At 40.1% G+C, this 16,323-nt stretch overlaps 1 protein-coding gene across 1 annotated transcript in view; it reads left to right on the top strand.

Annotated features, from left to right (window-relative positions):
* ANK3 (ankyrin 3) overlaps positions 1-16,323 on the top strand; it is a 713,581-nt gene that overhangs the window by 660,204 nt on the left and 37,054 nt on the right. Inside the window, exons 34-36 of the mRNA XM_064269618.1 lie at positions 1,215-1,337; positions 2,910-2,991; positions 15,703-15,777. Of these exons, the coding sequence (XP_064125688.1) occupies positions 1,215-1,337; positions 2,910-2,991; positions 15,703-15,777 (280 nt within the window). The remainder of the gene's footprint in view (positions 1-1,214; positions 1,338-2,909; positions 2,992-15,702; positions 15,778-16,323) is intronic.

Here is a 16,323-nt window from a genome sequence, read left to right as displayed (position 1 = left end):
ACCTGGTTAATGCTCAGTAGGCAAGTAATGAGTGAAATCCAGATTTAGTATTTGTTTCATCTCTGATGGAACCCAGGAACATTCTGGAGAACCCTTCCTTTTCAGGGAACAGGAGAAAAGACAACAGTTATTATTAATTGTTTCCTGTTGTTATTAAAACTGCCTGTATACTAGACTGTGAGCAAAAGAAATTATTAGGCAGTAAGGAAATACATAAAACCCAGACTATAGAATGGATTATCAGGATAAGACAAGCAGACACAACAATCCTATGTTTAGGCTAGGAGTCAGACATTCTAAATCTTGCTGAGTTTAAATGTGACCACCCTGGCTGACATGTAATTGTTATTGCCATCTCGTCCCTTTACCTTCCCTGCCTCCCGATGGGCTTTATAAAACAAACACACTTAATTCTTACAGAGACAGGAACACTTAGAAAAAGTGGTGTCACTAGGGCTGGTGTCATCCAGTGCAGTAATTCATGGTATCACCCCCCCGCCAGGACCTCTTCCTGTACCAGATCGTACAGAATCCTTAGTAATGCTTATTATCAATTTTAATCATAGAATATGTGATAAATATTGTTGTAAATTGCTTAAATGTAATATTTCTTAGATTATATGAATACTAACAAAATTGTTTTGTAAAATCTTTCTACGTTGAATTACATTATTAGTAACTGAGCAGAAGCCTTTTTGATTTTTCTTTAATTACTCCTTCATTCTCAAAGATATTGATCCACGATCACAGATACTAAGTACCACAGTCTTGTAGCTAAAACACCACAAAATTTGACAAAATCAGCAAATACAAAAATACTGGTAGCAACAAAAACAACAGTGCGTGCTTGTAGCGTGTGCACAGGAAACCACGTAATTCGAAGCATCCTTGTGATTGGGTAATGACAGCTCTGACTGGAGTGAATTAGAAGATTCAAAAAGTCATTTGCGTAGAATTTTAGCCTTGTAGATGATATTGATACATGTAAGCTGGGCTTATCAAAAATGTTTTTGTTGTTGCAACAAACTACAGGGATATTATAAAAAATAATGTCTGCTGAGACACTGCACACAAATTTTACAGACAGCCATTTCAGTGACAACCCCTCTGACCGTGTCACCCAGCACGGTCTGCACCCCTTACCCCCCCTCCTCCCCCAGTGATGCCACTGCTCAGAAGAGTCTCTGTAACTGTTGACTGTCCAATTCTTTTAGATTAGAGACACTAGCCAAGAGCCCTGTGGTCGTCTGTCTTTTCTGAAAGAACCAAAGACAACAAAAGGATTGCCTCAAACAGCTGTTTGCAACTTAAATATCACTCTGCCAGCACATAAAAAGGTATCTTTTAATACTGGTTTATTTTAAGTTTCCCTGGTCTTGAAGAAGTGGGCCCTTGGTATGCAATTAAGGAATGCTTTGTAACATGATTAAAGCTCTTGAACTCAAGTTTTATTAGTCTCTGTGTGTAAACTGACTAAGTCTTGTTATTGTGGTGTCAAATTCCTATGGTTTGTATGATCGGGTCCTCTGTTTATTGCTTCTGCTTCCATCGGAAGTTCATAGATTTTTATGCTTTCAAATGATGTCACACATTAATTTGCCATAGATGTATAGCTCTTTTTTTTTTTTCGGCTTCTTTTAATTTGCTTTGCTTTCTAAATCAGCTTGCGTTTTGTGCTCCCTACTCAGTCCTTTTCATATCCTGATATTCTTTTCCCTGCTGTCCATTATAATATTCCTTGTCTCTGCAATGCATCTTGGAACCAAAAGGAGACAGAGTCAGATCAAGATGATGAGGTAATATGAACACTTCTGCTTTTATTCTATCAGAGGTAGAATAGAAATTGAGTCTGTATAAAGGAAGTACAGAGGGCTGAAGTGTGGGGAATGTATTAATTATATTTTTGCAGATCTTAGCTTAAGTGAGGTAAAGGAGTATACACTTTTTCTTAAAGAATGGTTTCACTGTTCCTAAACATGGATGAAAGAGTATTCCAGTACAGTCAACAAAGATGATAATCCAGCTAATGATTTAAAAAGAACTAAAGTTCTTTAAACATATTTAAATGTGATAGATTAGAATGTACAAATATACATCTATATTTTTAAGTTTCACATACATATTTTCACAAGTTATCTACTGTGTTATAACTTTTAAGTCATAGATCATGTTTAATGTATGAAATTTTCTTGTACAAATATGTTTTATGTGATACAAAATATTTTTGCACCGGCCATTGGATATTTGGTATTTTATTTAATGAAATTTATCTTGGCCATTTTTTTAAAGGTATAATGCTTAGCGAAGATTTGAATGAATTTTTCCTTTTATGTTACCTCCTAATATTTCTCCAAGTTAAATAGTTGGATTTTTTTAAACCCACACATCAATAGTAATAAATAAATCAGCAGGCAAAGAACTCGTTAGCGTTATTTCTCATAACATGGTTAACCTACTTTTGATTGTCATGTCTGCACTTTATGCCTATTAACCGACAGAAACAAGAGCAGTAATTGAAATAAACTGTGTGTGCCTTTTTTCCTTGAATGTACTCACATAGAGTGAGTGTACATTGTGATATGTGTGCTTTCAGTACGAATGGATTTGGGTAAATTCACTGCTCAGCATCAGCAGTCTCCGTAATGCTCGTCTTTTATTTGTAATTCCCTGTAGTCTGCTGTGTTGGTGCTCTTATATTTGCTAAATGATGGCTATTTGGTTGAGACATTGGTGTGGGATTGTGGAAGCCTGGTAGGAAGTTGATACTTCCAAGAAAAAAAAAGACCTAAAAAGGAAAATAAGGATAAAGGAGATACCAACATGCCATCCTACAAAATGTTGCAATACTATGAAAGGGTCTTAAGGAAGTTGGAAACATCGTCATTCCTTGTTTTTCTTTTCTTTTCCAGACCGAGAAAACAGATAGACGGCAGAGTTTTGCGTCTTTAGCTTTACGTAAGCGCTACAGCTACTTGACTGAACCTGGAATGAGTGAGTTTTCTAACACATTTACTAATCTATGTGGACTTATATAAGAAGAGACATTTTTTCTGTACACACTGAATTTGGGGGTCATTTGGAAACCCAGTGGCGAAAGAAAAGCTGCCCCCAGGAAAGCCGTATGGTGCGACCTAAGTAACGCGTTGTGTGCAGTGGAGGATATGAGAGGCAGGCGCTCCTAGAGCATAGCTTCCAAACACTGGTTTTTTAAAGCCATTAACTGTTTTATGATTAGAAACATCCATTACTTGTTTTTAAAAACCCTTGTTTCACTTTGACTGTTAACAGTGCTAGGAGATAAATAACAATGTTGCTTTCAATGTATGCTCAGAAGAGAAAAAAATTACCCCTATATTTGTGGTGGTAGAAAGGGTGATAATTACTTTGGTGGTCCGGTCATTTTTTCCTAGTCCTGATTCTTTTTCTTCCCACTATGCAAGAATTATATTTTCCTATGTTCTTGAGGTAGCACTTTAAATATTTTCTGATTTCCTGTTTCTCCCTTTCTCCTCGTTCTCTCTCTCTTCCCTTGCCCCCCTCTCTCTTCCCTCCCTCCCCAGTTTTTTCCTCTTCCTTTCTCCTTTACTAAAATACCAGTTCTAAGGCTGGTCTTCACTGGACTGGCTAAGCCTTTTTCTTCTCTTAGTGTTTGTTTTGGTTCATTGTTAACTGGCTTGCAAGTGCTGAGGGATAGATGGATTCATTGGTACTTTCTCTCTTTCTTCTCCTCCCCTCGTAATTATCAACTCTGGTGATCACCACCCTCAAGATAATTCCCTCCACCTAAGGGAACTAAGAGTCCTGAGAGCAGCACCGTGTTTTACTGATGAAGGATAGTGGCACCACGTTAACCAGCCAAGCTTCGTTTAGAAGAGGGTTTATACAAAAAGAAAAAAACATTTTTTTTTTTTTTTTTAAATTAACGAATCATTCCTAGCACTTTCCCATTGACTCACAGTTACTGGAGTTCAGGGAGGATTTACTTGCAAAAGCCACAACTTTGAGTTTTCCCACCTCTCTCTGAATTCAGGTTACTGTGGTTCAGCACAGCATATAAACTGCCACAGAAAACCACCCCACTGCTCAGATCATTTTAGCAAACTCTTCTGGAGTCTGGCTCCTTGACTACTAAGGAGACTTTTATATTCAGATACAAAGGGGGAGGAAAGAGATTTGAAAGCCTACCTCACTCATAAATGTTTCTCTAGACCTAAGCCTCTTTCTCTAGCATAGTATCTAAATTCTCCCAAAAGTGCAAGGCTGAAATTAACTTCTGTTAAGCTACAAAGCTAGGGAGGGGTGTGTGTGTAAAAACAGATGGTTTTTTAATACAACGAAATATACTGGTTAGGCATTTTCTTTGTAATACTATTTTGCCCCAAAGCTACGACGCTCACTGCCTAGGTGGTTGGCACCCCCAGGTAACATCCTTGAGCTTTGGACAGGCTTCATAGACCAGCTACCTTAGGTCAGAAGCATCTCTGGGCAGGTAAGCTCCATTCCATCTGGTCCCTAAGATGTTAGTTTGTTTGGAGGAGATCTGAGTTAAAAGGTCAGGTGTGTACTAAATCAACAGTATTTTTCCCACTTATAAAAGTATGGCTACTTTTTGGTTAACTTCAGTTAAGGTATATGCAGCTTGTCTTCCTTGACTTTGGATAGAAGAAGTGGGTTCTTTTCTCTGCTTTATGAAAGGGAGCATAGGGATGGTAAACAGAGGAATGAAAAGGAATGACAAAGGACTAAAAGAAAACTAGGGAGCTCTGGTGGTGTGATGGTTAAGCGCTCGGCTGCTAACCAAAAGGTAGGTGGTTTGAACCTACCGGCCGCTCCATGGGAGAAAAGATGTGGTGATTTGCTCCTGTAACGATTACAGCCTAGAAAACCCAATGGGTCAGTTCTGCTCTGTCACAGAGGGTCTCCATGAGTCAGAATCTACTCAATGCCATACCACCATCACAATATAACTAAGGATAAGTCATGGCCCCTGAGTTGGTGTTAAGAACTCCAACAGAATGCCACTTCCCTCCCCACGTCCCTCCAGGGGGAAAAAAAAGAGTTCTGGTACACTTCAGTGCCTGACAACCAGAAATTCCCTTTGTCATAAAGGAATCACAAAATATGTGCCAGTAAAGCATAAAACATTTAACTGACCAGTAAGTCGTCTGCTCTGTACAAAGTATAAAACCATAGAAGACTTCTTTGCCTGATGGAGCCAGCCTTCAGTGGTAACAGACAGATGCTTTGCCAGTTCCCGTAGTTACACAAATAAACTCTTGGGATATTGGACTGAGCCCAAATCATTGAATCGAAGGACTCCCCAAACCGTCCATTTGCAGTGTGGTGTTTCCATAAGAGGGAAGCTGTATACTATTAAGAATTGTGGCCAGGAGGGGTAATGAATGGGTGTGTTTTTCCTTAGTCCTTCCACTTTTCTTTAGAATAATATGTAAGCCTAGAAAAGGATATGTTCTGAATGTCTGAATTTAAATGTACACTAGGAATGAAAATCTTCACCCTTGTGGGAGTAGCTGCTAATCCAAGGACTGGATTGTAGCACGGGCACAGCATGAAGAGGAGGATAAAAGATGAAGCAGATTCTCATTTCCTCTTCGCCTTTCACTATTATTCTGAACCAGTGCTTTCTGGGAGCGAGACTGTACTCAACTTTGGCATAGAACGTTAGCCCTTGGCAGGCATTCCAAATCACTGTGACCAGCTCGGTTTGTTTGTTAAGAGTTGTAGAAGTAGAGAGGACTGAGTGTGTGTTTGCTCTTCTCTGGCGAGTGTGCTTACCTCATGTGTTTCTTGCCCCATTGCTAGAAGAATGCTGGTGTTACATCCATCTTTCCTAGTGGTAGGTCTACCTCATGGCTGCTCCAGTGTTTGGGGGGGATCCATGAGTCCCACAAAAAAATTGGGAAGGCACCAGAATTGGTACCTTTACGGTAGATAAATGTATATACATATGTATACCATATCCCGCTTTAGGTACTAAAATATGGGGTATTGAAAATGTGACTGTGCTTTTTAGATTTTCCCCCATGATACCTTTTGAGAATTAAAAGTACAATAGATGATAAAAAAAATCGGAGATGAACTCTGTGTTTCTGTCCATAATGATAACAGATACTGATATATTTAGTTGCAGATTTATTTTGTGTGCAGTATTAAATATTCTCCTAAAATCTCAAAAGGTACCAGGACTTCACAGCTCATGGAAAAAGTGTACTCTTCTTTCAAAATGCTCTTGTGAAAGTATTTTTAAAGTGTATATATTGTGCATAATACGGCATACAAATTGTATTATTCATTGGCTTGTTTGCCATGATATATAAATGCGCATGATCAATGTTTTAGGTTGCTTCGCTTGCTTATGGTAACCATGAACCATATTTTCTGTTTTGTTTTTTCCTTTGTGTGTATTTGTGGACACATGCATTTTTAAATCATTTCATATTACATTTTCTTTTCACCCCATCAAAAGGAATATACTGCATGGAAAAGATAAATGCAAACATTCCTTTTTTTTTTTCTTTTGAAATTCTGACTCAGAAAATTTCTTGCTCTTATTGGCTTTTTATGGGTGTGAAGCATAACCGAATTGTGCATGGAAGGTACAGATTTGAAATCCAGTGGCTTCACAGTTTGCACATCAGTTGCCTGTCACTTAAAAGTTATTTTGGATTCTGCATGAAATAGGCTTGAGTGGTTTTCTAAAAGAGCTTCAGATAGTTAACATACAATACGTACATTGATATGGTTCTCTGTAGGTGCGATCTGTGTCACCAAAAGGTTCAAGGCAAGGGAACATTAGAAATTACTAAAACGAGAGTCGTATGGTTGCACAAAACAAACATGTACCTAATACAGGCAAACCAGAACGGCTGGATGTTTTAAAACCAGCACATAAGAAAGTCAATAGGAAGTAAGAGAATAGTTCTGCATTGTGGTTGTTTTTCTCATCATTAATTCTTTCCTCATGTTTTCTATTTTTCATTGGTGGCTTATTTGGTTGCGATGTGCTTTTTCTGTCTTTCATTTCACATTGCTCTTTTTTTTTTTTTTTTTTGGCTTTTTTGTTTTGTTTACTTTGGATTAATTATGTCTGTAGAATTTTTTTTTTTTCTTTCGCCTCTTCCATTCTAAATCATGCAAACAATTGTACTTGCTTTTGTAATATTTCAAAGTTTACTGACCAATTTTTTCTCTGGTCTCTCTGTTTCTCAACCATTTTTGTTGATTTTTGTGTTTGATTTCATTTTAAAATTTAAGAAACAGTTGAACGGAGTACAGGAGCAACAAGATCCCTCCCCACCACTTACTCATACAAGCCATTCTTGTCTACGAGACCATACCAGTCCTGGACAACAGCTCCGATTACAGTGCCTGGGCCAGCCAAGTCAGGCTTCACTTCCTTATCAAGTTCTTCCTCTAATACGCCCTCAGCTTCTCCATTAAAATCAATATGGTCCGTTTCGACTCCTTCTCCAATCAAATCCACACTAGGCGCCTCAACTACATCTTCAGTTAAATCCATTAGTGACGTGGCATCTCCAATTAGATCCTTTCGGACAATTTCTTCACCAATAAAAACAGTGGTGTCACCATCTCCATACAATATCCAAGTTTCCTCTGGTACCCTGGTTAGACCTCCCACAGTCACAGAGGCTGTGCCTTTAAAAGGGCTGGTATCCAATTCTACGTTTTCCTCTCGAACCTCTCCAGTGACTACAGCAGGTTCTCTCTTGGAGAGGTCATCAATTACTATGACACCCCCTGCGTCCCCCAAATCAAACATTAATATGTATTCCTCGAGTTTGCCATTTAAGTCAATTATTACATCAGCAGCACCACTAATATCGTCACCTTTAAAGTCAGTGGTGTCTCCAGCTAAATCGACGGTTGACGTCATTTCTTCAGCTAAAGTTACCATGGCATCTTCTCTCTCATCGCCTGTGAAACAGATGCCGGGACATGCAGAGGTAGCATTAGTCAATGGATCTATTTCCCCTCTGAAATATCCATCATCTTCAACTTTAATCAACGGATGCAAAGCCACTGCCACGTTACAAGAAAAAATTTCTACAGCTACAAACTCTGTAAGCCCTGTGGTAAATGCAGCCACGGACACAGTTGAGAAAGTGTTTTCTACCACAACAGCAATGCCGTTTTCCCCACTCAGGTCATATGTTTCTTCAGCACCATCAGCTTTTCAGTCTCTAAGAACTCCTTCCGCAAGTGCACTCTATACATCCCTTGGGTCGTCAATATCTGCAACTACCTCATCTGTAACTTCATCAATAATAACAGTGCCAGTATACTCTGTAGTCAATGTTTTGCCAGAACCAGCATTAAAGAAACTTCCAGACTCTAATTCCCTTACAAAATCAGCAGCAGCCTTGCTGTCACCCATTAAAACATTGACTACGGAGACACGTCCTCAGCCCCATTTCAGTCGAACATCATCTCCAGTTAAGTCATCCTTGTTCCTTGCACCCTCTGCCCTTAAGTTGTCTACACCATCTTCTTTATCTTCCAGTCAGGAGATACTAAAAGACGTGGCTGAGATGAAAGAGGACCTAATGCGGATGACAGCAATACTACAGACAGATGTGCCTGAAGAGAAGCCATTCCAAACTGAACCCCCAAAAGAAGGGAAAATTGATGATGAAGAGCCTTTCAAAATTGTTGAGAAAGTAAAGGAAGACTTAGTAAAAGTTAGTGAAATCCTTAAAAAGGATGTGTGTGTAGATAATAAAGGATCACCCAAATCACCAAAGAGTGACAAAGGACACTCTCCAGAAGACGACTGGATAGAATTTAGTTCAGAAGAAATAAAAGAAGCAAGACAAGCTGCTGCAAGCCATTCTCCATCTCTGCCAGAAAGAGTGCAAGTAAGAGCAAAAACCACCTCTGAAAAGGATTATAACTTGACCAAAGTTATTGATTACCTAACAAATGATATTGGGAGTAGTTCCCTGACAAACTTAAAGTACAAGTTTGAGGATGCAAAGAAGGATGGTGAAGAGAGACAGAAGAGAATTTTAAAACCAGCAATTGCTTTGCAGGAACACAAACTCAAAATGCCTCCAGCCTCCATGAGGCCTTCCACCTCTGAGAAAGAATTATGTAAAATGGCCGATTCCTTTTTTGGAACAGATACTATTTTAGAGTCTCCAGATGACTTTTCTCAACATGACCAAGATAAAAGTCCCTTGTCTGACAGTGGCTTTGAAACAAGAAGTGAAAAAACACCTTCAGCCCCACAAAGCGCTGAAAGCACTGGTCCTAAACCACTTTTTCATGAAGTTCCCATCCCTCCTGTTATTACAGAAACAAGAACTGAAGTGGTTCATGTTATCAGGAGCTATGAGCCTTCAGCTGGTGATGTTCCTCAGTCCCAACCAGAAGAGCCCGTGTCACCCAAACCTTCACCTACCTTTATGGAACTGGAGCCAAAGCCTACCACTTCTAGTATTAAAGAAAAAGTTAAAGCTTTTCAAATGAAAGCCGGTAGTGAAGAAGATGACCACAATCAGGTTTTGAACAAAGGCATGCGTGTCAAAGAAGAGACTCATATAACCACAACCACCAGGATGGTTTATCATTCTCCACCAGGCAGTGAAGGTGCCTCTGAACGAATTGAAGAAACCATGTCAGTCCATGACATCATGAAGGCCTTTCAGTCCGGCAGGGACCCTTCCAAAGAATTGGCAGGTCTGTTTGAACATAAGTCTGCAGCGTCTCCAGATATTCACAAGTCTGCTGCTGAAACCTCAGCCCAGCATGCAGAGAAGGACAACCAAATGAAACCCAAACTGGAGCGTATAATAGAAGTCCACATCGAAAAAGGTAACCAAGCTGAGCCCACTGAAGTCATTATTAGAGAAACCAAAAAGCATCCAGAAAAGGAAATGTATGTATATCAGAAAGACTTATCCCGGGGAGATATTAACCTAAAAGATTTTCTGCCAGAAAAACACGATGCTTTTCCTTGCTCAGAGGAACAGGGTCAGCAAGAAGAAGAAGAACTTACTGCCGAGGAGTCATTGCCTTCTTACCTTGAATCTTCCAGAGTAAACACTCCTGTGTCCCAAGAAGAAGATAGTCGTCCTAGTTCTGCTCAACTCATATCTGATGACTCTTATAAAACATTGAAGCTTTTGAGTCAACACTCAATAGAATACCATGACGATGAGTTGTCAGAACTAAGAGGGGAGTCTTACAGGTTTGCTGAAAAAATGCTTCTGTCAGAAAAGCTAGATGTGTCTCATTCTGATACTGAGGAATCGGTTACAGACCATGCAGGAACCCCTAGCTCAGAGTTACAGGGGTCTGATAAGTGGTCCAGAGAAAAAGTAGCCACTGCCCCCAAAAAAGAAATTCTCTCCAAAATCTATAAAGATGTGTCTGAAAATGGGGTAGGTAAAGTGTCTAAAGATGAGCATTTTGATAAAGTGACAGTGTTGCACTATTCTGGCGATGTTAGTAGTCCAAAACATGCCATGTGGATGCGCTTTACTGAGGACAGATTAGACAGAGGTAGAGAGAAGTTTCTATATGAAGATAGGGTGGACAGGACTGTGAAGGAGGCGGAAGAAAAACTGACTGAAGTGTCACAGTTTTTTCGTGACAAAACCGAAAAGTTAAATGATGAACTGCAGTCCCCAGAGAAAAAGCCACGCCCTAAAAATGGCAAAGAATACTCTTCTCAAAGCTCTTCCAGTAGCAGCCCTGAGAAAGTACTGCTGATGGAACTGTTGGTGTCCAACGATGAGTGGGTTAAGGCAAGGCAACATGGCCATGATGGACAAGGCTTCCCCGTAGCTGAAGAGAGGAAAGCATCCAGTCTCCCCAGCAGTCCAGAGAAGAAGGTTCTTTCCCAACAGACTGAGGATGGCAGGTCCACAGTGGAAGACAAAGAAAGTGTTTCACAGAGCAAAGCACCAGAGGGGCCCCAGTCTGGGTTTCAACTCAAACAATCTAAACTCAGTTCTATTAAATTAAAATTTGAACAAGGCATACATGCAAAAAATAAGGACATATCTCAAGAAGACAAAAAACCAGATGGCCAATCCAGAATCCCAGTTAAAAAAATACAGGAGAGCAAGCTACCCGTCTACCAAGTTTTTGCTAGGGAAAAACAGCAGAAGGCCATAGACCTCTCAGATGAAAGTGTATCTGTGCAAAAAGATTTCATGATATTAAAAACTCAAGATGAGCATGTCCAAAGTGATGATATTGTTGTAAATGATTCTGTCTCTGATGATGTGAAAAAACAGAGAACTGAAATGTCAAGTAAAGCAATGCCTGACTATTTTTCTGAGCAACAGGCTACAGACTTGGCATGTCATGTAACCTCAGATTTAACAACTAAGGGACCGTGGGACAAAAAGGTTTTTAGAACATGGGAAAGTTCTGGAGCTACTAACAATAAGTCACAGAAAGAAAAACTTTCGCATGTACTCATTCATGATGTAAGAGAGAATCACATTGCTCACCCTGAGAATAAAAGTGTTGATCAAAAGAGTGAATTTATGTCTGTGACTGAGAGAGAACACAAATTGTTAACAAATGGCTCTCTCTCAGAAATTAAGGAAATGACTGTAAAATCTCCCTCCAAAAAAGTCTTATATAGGGAATACGTTGTTAAAGAGGGGGAACGTCCGGGTGGATCTCTTGATCAGCCTTCCAGGAGAAGTGAGAGCTCAGCGGTGTCGCACATTCCCGTCAGGGTTGCTGATGAGAGGAGAATGCTGTCTTCTAATATTCCTGATGGTTTTTGTGAGCAGCCAACATTTCCAAACCATGAACTATCCCAAAAATTACCCCAATCAAGTATGAGTAAAGAGACAATCGAGACACAGCACTTTCATTCTGTAGAAGATGAAAAAGTTACCTATGCAGAAATCAGCAGATTTTCAAAAAATCAAAGTTATGTAGGCTTATGCCCGCCTCTCGATGAAATTGAAACCTCTCCCACCAAGTCTCCCGACTCTTTAGAGTTTAGTCCCGGAAAGGAATCTCCCTCTAGTGATGTATTTGACCATAGTCCCATTGATGGATTGGAAAAAGCTGCAGCACTAGCCCAGACAGAGGGAGGGAAAGAGATAAAATCTTTACCTGTTTATGTTAGTTTTGTACAAGTGGGGAAGCAATATGAAAAGGAGATACAACAAGGAAGTATTAAAAAAATTATAAGTCAGGAATGTAAGACAGTGCAAGAGACAAGGGGAACCTTTTATACTACTAGACAGCAAAAGCAGACTCCTTCTCCCCAAGGTAGTCCAGAAGATGATACTCTAGAGCAAGTATCCTTTCTAGACAGCTCTGGGAAAAGCCCTTTAACCCCAGAAACACCCAGTTCAGAAGAAGTGAGTTATGAATTTACATCCAAGACACCAGACTCGCTCATAGCTTATATACCAGGCAAACCCAGCCCAATTCCCGAGGTTTCTGAGGAATCAGAGGAGGAGGAGCAGGCCAAGTCAACCTCCTTAAAGCAGCCGACAGTGGAGGAAGCAACAACACTTGAGCATGAAATCCCTAATGATGTGAGCAAAGACTCTAACCAAAGACCAAAAAATAATAGAGTTGCCTATATTGAATTTCCCCCTCCTCCACCACTGGACGCAGACCAGATGGAGTCAGATAAACATCATTATCTTCCTGAAAAAGAGATTGACATGATTGAAGTCAATCTGTTAGATGAGCATGACAAGTACCAGCTGGCTGAACCAGTCATCAGAGTGCAGCCACCTTCGCCAGTTCCTCCCGGTGCGGACATCAGTGATTCAAGTGATGATGAATCTCTTTATCAACCAGTCCCAGTTAAAAAATACACCTTCAAATTAAAGGAAGTAGATGAAGAACAAAAAGAAATGACAAAATGCAAAGCTTCTGCTGAAAAGGATTCCAACCAGAAAGACTTGGAAACTAACGGATCTGGAAGAGACAGTGAATTCGGCCTTGGCCTTGATTCACCTCAGAATGAAACTGCCCAGAATGGGAACAACGACCAGTCCATCACAGAATGTTCCATTGCTACCACGGCAGAGTTTTCTCATGATACAGATGCCACGGAGATTGACTCTTTGGATGGCTACGACCTGCAAGATGAAGATGACGGTTTGACAGAGAGTGATTCTAAACTCCCACTCCAAACCATGGAAATTAAGAAAGATGTCTGGAACACAGAGGGCATTCTGAAGCCAGCTGATCGTTCTTTTAGCCAAAGTAAACTTGAAGTTATTGAGGAGGAGGGAAAGGTGGGACCAGATGAAGATAAGCCACCTTCTAAAAGTTCTTCATCTGCAAAGACTCCTGATAAGACTGATCAGAGGTCAGGGGCCCAGTTTTTCACACTAGAAGGCAGACATCCTGACAGATCAGTGTTTCCTGATACTTATTTCAGTTACAAAGTAGATGAAGAATTTGCCACTCCTTTTAAAACAGTAGCTACCAAAGGCCTAGATTTTGATCCTTGGTCTAATAACCGAGGGGATGATGAAGTTTTTGACAGTAAATCACGGGAAGATGAAACTAAGCCATTGGGTCTGGCAGTTGAAGACCGATCTCCAGCAACAACCCCTGATACAACACCAGCCAGAACACCAACTGATGAAAGTACCCCTACTAGTGAGCCTAACCCCTTCCCATTTCATGAAGGAAAAATGTTTGAGATGACTCGCAGTGGTGCAATTGACATGAGCAAGAGGGATTTTGTTGAAGAGAGGCTCCAATTTTTCCAGATTGGTGAGCATACTTCTGAAGGGAAGTCAGGGGACCAGGGGGAAGGGGATAAAAGTATGGTCACTGACACCCTACAGCCACAGTCAGGGGACACCACTGTAGAAACCAATCTAGAGAGAAATGTAGAGACACCTACAGTCGAACCTACCCCCAGAATCCCGACCAGCGGAGAGTGTCAGGAAGGCACATCCAGTAGTGGCTCCCTGGAGAAATCAGCAGCAGCCACTAATACCTCTAAAGTTGACCCCAAGTTGCGCACACCTATAAAAATGGGAATTTCAGCATCCACCATGACCTTGAAGAAAGAAGGCCCTGGAGAAGTAACAGATAAGCTAGAAGCTGTGATGACCAGTTGTCAGGGATTAGAGAATGAAACTATAATGATTTCAAGTACAGCTAATAGCCAGATGGGCATTAGGCCTCAAGAAAAACATGATTTTCAAAAAGATAATTTTAATAACAACAACAATTTGGATTCTTCCACTATACAGACAGATAACATTACAAGTAATGTAGTTCTAACAGAACATTCTGCCCCCACTTGTACCACAGACAAAGTTAATACAGTGAAAAGCTCATCTGGAAAAAAGACAGGGGTACTGCAAGGACACTGTCTAAGAGATAAGCAGAAAGCCCTTGGAGAGCAGCAAAAGACAAGAGAAATGGTAGGGATTAGGCGAAAATCCAAACTTCCCATAAAGGCCACTTCACCAAAAGATACCTTCCCACCGAATCATATGCCAAACATTAGAACAAGTAAAATGAAGCAGGTTAGTTCATCTGAGAAAACCAGAGCCCTTACTACTTCTCCATGTGTAGATGTAAAGTCCAGAATTCCAGTAAAAAGCACACACAGGGATAACGTAGCTTCAGTTAGAAAAGCATGTGCCACACACAAGCAAGGTCAGCCAGAGAAAGGCAAGGCCAAACAGCTTCCGTCCAAGTTGCCAGTAAAGGTAAGATCCACCTATGTCACTACCACCACTACCACCACCACCACCACCTCCACCACCACCACCACAGTTAAAGTTAGGAAAAGTCAGCTTAAGGAAGTTTGTAAACATTCCATTGAATATTTTAAGGGAATTAGTGGTGAGACCTTAAAGCTTGTGGACCGCCTCTCTGAAGAAGACAAAAAGATGCAGTCCGAGTTGTCCGATGAGGAAGACAGTACCTCAAGAAACACGTCGTTGTCCGAGACTTCCCGGGGTGGCCAGCCTTCAGTTACAACGAAGCCTGCTAGAGATAAGAAAACAGAGGCAGCACCTTTAAAATCAAAGAGTGAAAAAGCCGGCAGTGAGAAAAGGAACAGTAGGAGGACTGGTGAGAATGAAGGCAGTCAGGTTTCTTGAGCACTCTTTGCTCACATCCTGGAGAACAAGCCTAGTTTGTAAACACTTTCCAACTTGTAGATCCTAGTGCATGAACTGTTGTGATTGCCTGTGGAGTGACTTAACCGTAGTTTCTCATTCTGTCATTGTCATCTGTATGTGCTGTCTTATACACTCTTCTTTCTTCCTTTGAATCAAACTACACTGTAGACAGCTAGGGAAGCATGCTGAAGATATATCGGTGTCATTCAAGATGAGCAACTTTTTTTTATTGTGTGAACGGATATGATTCTGTCAAAGTAAAAGCACAGATGTTGACATCCCATCATGGTGTTTTCACAACACAACAATTCTGTAACTGTTGTAAAGTAGCTAGCTTGTCAGCATGTTCAGTTCCATGACATTGAGCATCCATGTAGTCTGACATTTGGCCTGATGTAGGTGAAAAATAAGTGAGCCATGTGAAAAGAGAAGTGTTCATGTAGGTGATTAGGACACATTTAAATGTACAGTGTTAGCATTAGTCTCTCTGTAAAATCTGAGAACTTCTAAAAGCAATTTTCCAGTATCGCATCTTTCTTGATATTTATTTTAATTAAGAAATTGTAAATCTTAGGTCCACAGAGTCCATGTGAACGGACAGATATCAGGATGGCAATAGTAGCCGATCACCTGGGACTTAGTTGGACAGGTAAGTGTATACACTCCTGAATGAAACAAATGCAGTTTCTCAATTTTTGTCTTATGCAGAAGCAGTTCATTATAAAAAATAGAAACAAGCAAAAAATAATAAACATTTTTATCACCCATAATTCTGTCTGTCCACATAAAATTAGTGACAGTACCTTTTTTTTTTTTTTTTTTACCTTGTATACGTTCCCCAAGATTTTTATATATGTATGTATGTGTGTATATATATATATATATACACACATACATACACTAGGGAATAGAATTTAAAATCTCATTTTACCTTGAATTTAAGCACTTTCTTCACAATGCCATTTCTGGTGATACTTTAAAATACTTTACCTAATAGCAAATCTATTTTGTGGCATAAAGGAAAACAAAGCTAAGGTCTGTCACTTTTAAATAATCCAAACTATTTAACATTATACATGCCCTTAGAGCAACTCTCTTAGGCAAACAGTTCAATTAACTTATGCCTGGGTTTCACAAATTTTAGTCATTTGTGAGTCATATTCACAATATTTGTGATACACATACACTGTCTATA

The sequence above is a fragment of the Loxodonta africana genome, chromosome 16 (genome assembly GCF_030014295.1).
Source record: "Loxodonta africana isolate mLoxAfr1 chromosome 16, mLoxAfr1.hap2, whole genome shotgun sequence".
NCBI lineage: Eukaryota > Metazoa > Chordata > Mammalia > Proboscidea > Elephantidae > Loxodonta > Loxodonta africana.
The sequence above is the reverse complement of the archived record's forward strand: the minus strand, read 5'-3'. Positions and strand labels throughout refer to the sequence as shown.